The following is an 8809-nucleotide window of genomic DNA, read 5'->3' as shown; positions in this document are numbered from 1 at the left end:
ATATAGTCGGGAGTGGTGCTGACTGAAAACAGATGATTTGGAGCGATTCGCGCGCCATATGTTGGTCATTCTAAGGACTTATTGAACTACCCTCGTATTTACGATAATCAGTACGTTAAATTTCTTTACCCAAGTACGGTAATTCTATACGGTAAATCTACAAATCCTCGTAAAGTAATGGTGTTCGACAAATTTGATAACACTGCTTATCTATGAAAATAATAAATAGCCATGAGAACATAACGCATCATTGCCAAACACATTGCACACACTATTTTTCTTGCTTGTAGTAGCCATCCATTGACTTCGCACTCTTTCAGGACTTCCCAAAGATTACTTCTTTCCATCTTGTAAAATGTTTTTTCTAGGTCAACAAATGCACAGCGAAATTTTTTCTTTACTCGCCAACTTTTTTCTGTGTTCTGCTTTAAGCTAAAAATTTGTTCCGTACATGACGTGACATAAATGCTGTTTGGGCTTCCCATATCTTTTCTTCTGTTATTTTTATTACCCTACTAATAAGCATTTTAGAATATATTTTACTTACGGTACTTAATAAGCTGATACCTCTGTAATAATAGCAGTTGCTTTTATCGCCCTTTCCTTTATATATTGGTACGATAATCGCTTTTTTTCAGTCACCTTGAACTTCTTCTATCTCTATACATAAATTTATAAATTCGCACAACCTGTGAGGTATGTAGTCGTCACCATATTTGAGCATTTAAGTGTTCATACTGTTTACACCAGCAGCCTTACAATTTTTTAAATTCCTAATTGTATCCCTAACCTCAGATACACAGACACTCTCAATTAGGTTTTATAATGTATCGTTTTCTATATTTCAGTTGTTGTGCCCTACATTTTCACCTCCCAATAATTGCTCAAGGGGGAAGTAGGGTTTAGAGGGTGAAAAATAATTTTTTTTAGGAATTTTTTTTAGAGATGGTTAAACTAGTCAATTTATTTTCATATTTTACGCGTTTTCAAAGCATCATTCGGAGAACATTTTGTCCAATTTTTGATGCAAAATATTTAAAAATAAGCCGGTGCCGGAGCATAATAGAGGACGCTTTTTCAAAAAGATGATTTGCAGTGCCAATTATAGCTCATCGTAGTATTATCGGAAATCAAAAAGCAGACATTTTTGAAACCATCAGTTTTTCTTACCCTTGCGCCCTTTTTTTAAATTTTAAATTTTTGGTGGTCACTGAAAGCAAAAATAGCGATTTTTCACGACAAATTTCTCCTTTTTGTATTTGTAAAATCTCGTCAATATAAAAAAATTAATAAAAATAAATGACGTAGGTGGGACGTATTTTATATGTAAAAGGTGTGTACAAAATTTGGAAAGAATCGGTGCAGCATTTTCTGAGTGAGAGTTGACACTGACTTTGAAAATGGTAGTTTCGAGTAAAACGCGGTTTAAGTTTTAAACTTTGGAAAGGTGAAAAAACAGATTTATTTTGTAACTAACACTGAATCATCAATTCAAGCTGCACAAAGCACATTTCCTGAATCAAAATTTACAGAAAATTCTGGCGAATATTATTACAAAATCACTGCACGGCAACTGCTCGACCGGACGAATAACGCGTTTCTGCGCGCTTCTTCTCGCGTCGAAGGGGCGGAGACTTAAAAGTCAATAGCTTAAAGAGTTTTGCTCCGAATGACCTAAAATCTTGGCATACCATTTTTGAAATGTTGTACTATAAGAAAATGCAAAGAAAAAAATTGATTTTTCGAAAGTCACAAGACCCTACTCCTACATTAAAAGAGTCAAAGTGTTTAGTAACTCGGCTGTACCATATAGCATTTCACCCTTGCTATTTCTCATGCTCCGTAACTCTGTACTTTTACCTCTCTTCATATTGCTCAACGCCCATCTATAAAACCGATTCTTGCTTCCTTCATCACTTCCTTCAAAATCCGTCTGGATTTTCTTTTCTTTTGTTTTGATTTTATCTTTGCTTTCCTTCACTCCAGTAGTTTTATTTTCCTCTTTTTGTACCTGTAATCATTTTCAAGTCTATTTCTCAACTCATTACTAGGGCCTGTGATGTTCAACTTTTGTTATTCGCTTTTTTCTTTTCGCGGGCGGTTGCTTGGATTCCATCATTCCACCACGCATTGTCAGAAATTCGTCCTTCAACCGCAGTAACAAAGTTCAGTTGCCTCATGCATACGTTTGTTTATCCAATTTTGACAATTTATTCGTTCTTACGGTTTCTGTAGATTCTCAATCTTGATTCCTTAGCAGAAATGGGAAAACGGCAAAGTTTAAATGAATTCGAGCTATAAATCGTACACCAGATTTCAAAGAGTCACAGAAAAAACAAAAGTTAAAATTTGTTGCAGGTAAGACTTGCAACGGTTAAAAATTAAACATATTTTCGCAAAAGTTTCATCAAGCTTAAGAGAATAATTTTTATCTCGTCTACTGTGCTGTCTAAAGTGAGCAAATTTCGGTAAAACATGTAGAATCAGCAACAGAAAAGAGAAAACAATTTTTCTTACTGATATATCTACTCCGAAACAAATTATACTATTGTAGACGAATTAGAACTTATTTAATACCATTTAGCAAAAAGCGCAAAAGCAACTGACAGACAAATCTCCATTTCTCTCCAATTTAATGATAAGGCGAAAGATATTATCCAGGCACGGTTAAAAATCGGAAATTATCTTCGATTCATGTAAAGTTTAGAAGGCAAGGTTAATTTTTGTTGCGGTGAATCTTTCACCTAGAATCGATATAAACCTTATCTTTCATCGCGGTAAAAAGGCTTGCATTAAAAAGTATTGAAAAATTTCATTCATTCAGTGTAACGTGAGAAATATTGAATACTTCTGGATCCTGTTTTTCTATTCCCGTTTTGAATATCCACGACAGTTGAAGTTAGCTCTCAAACTGAATTCCTTTCTGTACCTAGCGCAGACAATACTTTGCTGAATACCACAAAGCAACCAAGAATTAGACAAATTTTAATTCCTTTTAATTTAGCAAATTTTGCTGCATTTATTTACTGTTCTTCGAATAATAATCAGGCAAAAAGCTTTTTAAAACATAGCGTCGGTCATTTTACGATGTCAGGATCAATTTCTACACAGAAGGTTCTCGTGAAAAATAATTTTTTCAATTTCTGATCATGATTTTATATTTTCTCAATTGATAACATTTGAACAAAGCGAACATTTGACGATAAAGAAATGTATTCTTACATACAATCCTACTAGATTTGGCAAATTTCATGCTTTCAGAGTGCGTTCTAATGCTTCAAACGGAAATTGTATTTTAAATGTATTCGAGGTTACGTCTGACAGCTCCGATCGGCTTTAAAAGAGATTGAAATCTTATAATTTTCGCCGCCTAATGAGAATTAAAAAACGAAGGACAGAAACGGCATTCTTAGGGATTCAAATTTTCTAATACTTTTTAATGCCAGGCTTCTTACCGGGATTTTTTCTGTGAAGGTAATGGTCAATATTGTTATCAGTTCTCTTCGTCATTCAGCCGCAACAACGAAGTGAATTATACCATGGTCGTCTCCGCTGCACCAGGTATACATTAGTTAAGTTAGGTCAGGTTTTGTTAGGTTAGGATAGGTTAAACCTCTATGTAGGTTAAGCCGAAGCTGAATGAAATGGTACCGCAAACACAACGGGATAACACAATGAGTTTAATTGTGTTACGTGAAGTTAAGTTAGGTTAGGTTTTTTTTTGGTTAGGATAGGTTTGACCTCTTTGCAAGTTAAGCCCAAGCTGATTCAAACGGTACGGCAAACACAACAGTACAACACAATCAGTTTAATTGTGTTTCGTAAGGTTAGGTTAGGTTAGGCCAGGTTAGATTTATTTCTAGGTTAGGCTCGAGTTGACCCATTCGATGTAGCACACATTTGCTACTGGGAAAAGATGCTTCCAGAGCTTTACGTGTAGTTCAATAAACTTCTGTTAATTCAGGTTAGGTGAGGTCAAGTTCTGTTGAGTAAAGTTAGGTTAAATAAGTTGATATCAGGCAAGGGTTGATCCTTCACAGTTGTCGACATGTTTTTGAAGTGAATATTTCCATCACTGGCATTATTTTGAAATTTATTTGCCTCAGTGCATGATTTTTCGTTATTTTTTGAGGTTATGGCTCAACCATGACGTGATGGGTGATTTTTGATACCGAATTTGAATTCAGCGCCCCAGAATCCATAGGAATACGTGTGGCTTGTTACCAGATCCGCACACTTTTTTCTTTGTCTGGCTGTGTAATCAAACCGACCCGTTGACTACCATGTGACTCACTATCTATTCCTGGCCATAATTGAAGTCCGCCTTTCAACACCCCATTTTCTATCTTTCTAATGTATGAGAGGGCCGAATACCCGAGCCATGCAGATGGCTCTCCTCTATTACATGCACTGTATTTTTTTTTGGTAGAGACGCGCAAAATGCGAAACGTGTTCTGCTGGTGGTGGATTGAACGTGATCTCTTTTTTCCAGTCGGTGCATTCAATACTTGGTAACGTTAGACCTTATACCTAAAAACCCGTGTTCTACTACGAGGTCCAATATTATATATGCGACTGCTTACGTTGCAACAAAAGAGAGATTTTTCGCTCAATCTGCAAGCAGCAGCCTTAAGGCACTTCCTCAGGCTTGAAAATTAGCCCATATAATACTCTGACAAGTTTTTCTCCTACAATTCTGAATTGTATGATTTCATATTTCAGCCACAGACTATAAATGCCTAAATTCAGAACCTCTCAGAGCGCTTTTTTCGAAAAATGGCCTGGTTTTTGTTTTATTGCAATTAAATGAAAATAGATGCATTTTTTGCGCCTGGGAAGTAGCAAACTGCCACCATGAGTGTACTCATGGCGAACATAGTTCGTGGGCCCTCTGGCTGGCCATGGAACAGCGGGTGGTCTAGAGTGTCATTTTTTCGACGATACTTAAAAGATCGTAAACCTAGGATCGAGTCGAGAATTTAGATTGAGTGCCTGGCATGCCTCACTCAACTTTCCTATTGTTAAAGATTACAGTCGGTTGAAAGAAATTAGAAATGAGCAAATATTAAGGAATTTCATTATAATACTGTGCATTCGGTTCATTACATAACGATAATACGATTAAAAAAAGAAAGAAGAAAATCGGTTAATATGCTCAATTTCTGGATGCACCTTTTTTCTCTCTTCTCCGATTGTAGGACAAAAAATACTGAAAGAAAAAAATGTTGCGCCCAGAATTGGAAATTGTTAAATGGGAACAGTATGGAATTTTCCATGAGTTTTAAAACAATTTCCAATGGTTTAAGCAAATGCAAATTATTTAAACAATTATTTAATCCCAAAAAATGTAGAAAAAATCGTATTTTATGATTGAAATGTAATTGTATGTCATTGTTTGGAATAGTAAATTGTTCTAAAAACTGTATGTAATTATTTAAACAATTATTTATTGTTTATTTTCAAAAATTTTAAAAAGTGAGGCAGAGATGTCCACTTCTTCTACATTGTTATTCTAAGCAACTTTTTATAGATGTTGTTTTCTGTTTGTTGTTGACGTAATTTTCTTGATGTAAACCATCCATACTTAATTTGACATAAATTAAAAAAAGATCAATAATTAATCGTAAATACAATAACATTAAGATTTTAGCAGATTTTTCTAGTCCTCGATATCATTGAACATTATGTTTGACTCAAGAAATACGATTTAAAAAGTATTTTTCAAAAAGTAATTATTTTAACAAGTTATATTTGCTTAAACAATTAAAAGGTGGATCATCTATTCTTTGTATATACTAAACCGTCATGAAATACACCATTTAGTTATTGTACACAAACTGATTGAGCAAATTAGGATTGTTTAAACGAATGGAAATTTATTAAACATAAAAAGAAATGTATTAAAATTATGTAATTATTCAACAAAACGTAGGATAGGATACCAATTTAGAAAAAGTGGACATCTCCAGCTCAATTTTCAGAAATTTGAAAAAAAAATTGTTTAAATTATGATATAATGTTTTTAGAAAAATGTGTTACTCCAAAGAATGACAAACCATTACATTTCAATCAGAAAATACGATTGTTTGGGGGTTTTGAAGATAAAATTTATTAGTATGGATTTATTTCACAAACACTCCATCTTGTAAATCGATTGGAAATATATTTATAATTTTTATTAAATTTTAACATTGTATCAACAGTATACATTGTGCCATTTAATTGTATAATTATATGGCTAGGTCCCCAACTCGAAAAAGAAGGATCTTCCGCTTTCTGTTAATAATATTTTAATTTTTCGAATGAAAAGCAATAAAATTGAACGAATGTGAATCTTGAAGCAAAATAGTTCATCTATTCTGACCAAAACAACACATTTATTGTGACGCAAGCAGTTGTATTTGAAACAAATAAAGATTCAAGAAAAAATATAGGACAATTAGGATTCTCTATGATTGCAGAGTTTTCAATTTAAACTTGTCAACATGAAATTAAAATAAAGAAATAAATGAATGAATAAATGAATGAGTAAATGAATGAAAGAATTAATGAATAAATTAATGAAATGAATAAGAAAATGGAAATAAAATAAATGTAAATTCCATACTTTTCCCATTCAACAGTTTCCAATTTTGGGCGCAGCATCTTTTTCTTTCAGTATTTTTTGTCGTAAAATCGAAGAATAGATAAAGAAGGTGTTTCCAGAAATCGAACGGATTAACCGATTTTCTTCTTTCTTTTTTAAATCGTCTTATCGTCATGTAATGAACCGAATGCACAGTATTAAAATGAAATTCCTTAATATTTGCTAATTTCTAATTTCTTACAACCGACTGTAATCTCTAACAATAGGAAAGTTGAGTGAGGCATGACAAGCAACTCAATCTAAATTTTCGACTCCATCCTAGGTTTACGATCTTTTAAGTATCGTCGAAAAAATGACACTCTAGAGCAGCGATTCCCAAATTTTTTATGCACTTTCTGGGGAGCGGCAGGGGCCCCACCCTCAAATTTTTTCACAATACTGGAACCCAAGTGAGACACTGGACGCTAGTCGTTCGTGCTAAGTTGCTTGCTTCGCTGACCTTTTCGTTGTTAGAGAATTAGAGCCGGTTGAGAAAAATGAAAAGTTGGTTAAATATTAATCAATAGAATTTTAGTAAGTTCCGTTAGATTTGTTAGATTATCAAAAAAACGTTAAAACAAGGTAGAAGAAGATCGAATAATAACTTCAAGAGTCATCGCACTTTTGTTGCATTCACAAGATTTGTAAATATTTAATTTATTAGTTCGGATATTAACCGATTTTCAAAAACGTTGTTTTCATTTTCTTTAAATTATATTGCAAAATTCATTCAGCCAATTAAAATTTAATTGAGCTAAGTCTTTATAATTTCAGTTATTGCAAGTTCATAACAATGAAAGGGTCATTCGTGATAATTACACGAAAGTCGAGGAAAGTAGCCTTCTGGTCGCAGCGGGAAGCCTGCCTCGGAACCTGCCTAGCTGCCCGGCCCGGGGTGGCATCCCCCTGCCGGCGGCAGCCTCATCGGCATCAATTTTCATTTAATTGCAATAAAACAAGGACCAGGCCATTTTTCGAAAAAAGCGCTCTGAGAGGTTCTGCATTTAGGCATTTATAGTCGGTGGTTAAAATATGAAATCATACAATTCAGAATTGTAGGAGAAAAACTTGTCAGAGTAATATATGGGCTAATTTTCAAGTCTCAGGAAGCGCCTTAAGAGCATTTACCCGTCTAGCATTCCAAACAACCATTCTTCATTCAGCGCCTGAAACTGTCCCTTTACCGGGTCCAATCCTTTTTTCAGTCAATGTTTCAGTCCATCTCAAGCCTATTTTGTTATTTGTATTATTCATTGTTTAAAAAAAATACCCAACTACCACCTTTATGTGTGAAATGTATTTTGTGAGTCGAAATCATGTCCAAATTAAGTAGCGAGTCGTCTTAGGGTGGAGAGTCAAATTATTACGGGTTAAAATTTCGACTGAGAATTATATTTAAGACTTTTACTCGGGTTTACCTTGGGGAGGCGCCAAGTCGCAAATTTATAATCATAGATAAAAGCTCCCATCATTATTCCAACAACATATGCTGACAAACGCATATGGGTTTTTATATAGTAATTTGTAAAATAGGAATAGTCCTCTATTCTTCTGCGACTGTAAGGAAGAATTGCAGTGCGGTGAGTTAATTTATTCATTTATTTATCCAAACATTAAAAATACTTACGTCCCTAAACCTATAAAAAGTGGATCGATGTCTTGTTTATAAGTCACATAAAACGGTATTAAGGTACAAAAAACAACAGAGCTTCCAAGAAATACGTAACCTATTTTTCGAGGCAATTTCCAAAATGTGCCCACTAAAAGTAATCCTACTATGAAAGATTGAAAATCCACAGACAGGTACCAAGATTGAAATATACACTGTAAAATAATGTGCAAAGTATTAAATGTTTTTTTTTGTTAGAAATACTGGGAAATAATTGATGAATGTCCTACCGTATTATCTGAATTGGTATAATTGCTGATAAAAAGAAGATTTGCCCACCAATAATTTGAACAAGAGTCTCGATCGAATCCAAATCTATTTTCCCAAAATGGTCCAGAACCAATGTGATGAAGCAAGACTGCATAAGCAAAAACGACGAATGCGTAAAGTGGTACCAATCTGGATCAAAAATAATTAATATTAAAAATCTCCTTATAGTGAATATTTGAGAATTTGAGGTATTCAGAACTGTACAATTCCTAATTGCGTATGCTTAAACAATCAGTTATTTAATA

General features: G+C 34.0%; 1 protein-coding gene across 3 annotated transcripts in view; it reads right to left on the bottom strand.

The window, feature by feature from the left end:
• LOC117176087 (O-acyltransferase like protein-like) overlaps positions 1–8809 on the bottom strand; it is a 22133-nt gene that overhangs the window by 2537 nt on the left and 10787 nt on the right. For all 3 annotated transcript variants that reach the window (XR_004467580.1, XM_033366107.1, XM_033366106.1), the window contains exons 6-8: positions 8525–8693; positions 8253–8449; positions 8044–8182 (exon numbers count right to left, since the gene is read on the bottom strand). Coding sequence is in view for 2 of the 3 variants with exons in the window: in XM_033366107.1 (XP_033221998.1) it covers positions 8044–8182; positions 8253–8449; positions 8525–8693 (505 nt within the window). In the remaining variant the exon portion in view is untranslated. The remainder of the gene's footprint in view (positions 1–8043; positions 8183–8252; positions 8450–8524; positions 8694–8809) is intronic.

Source organism: Belonocnema kinseyi, chromosome 7 (assembly GCF_010883055.1).
Source record: "Belonocnema kinseyi isolate 2016_QV_RU_SX_M_011 chromosome 7, B_treatae_v1, whole genome shotgun sequence".
Classification (NCBI taxonomy): domain Eukaryota; kingdom Metazoa; phylum Arthropoda; class Insecta; order Hymenoptera; family Cynipidae; genus Belonocnema; species Belonocnema kinseyi.
Note: the sequence above shows the minus strand (reverse complement) of the source record. Positions and strands in the feature narration are given on the sequence as shown.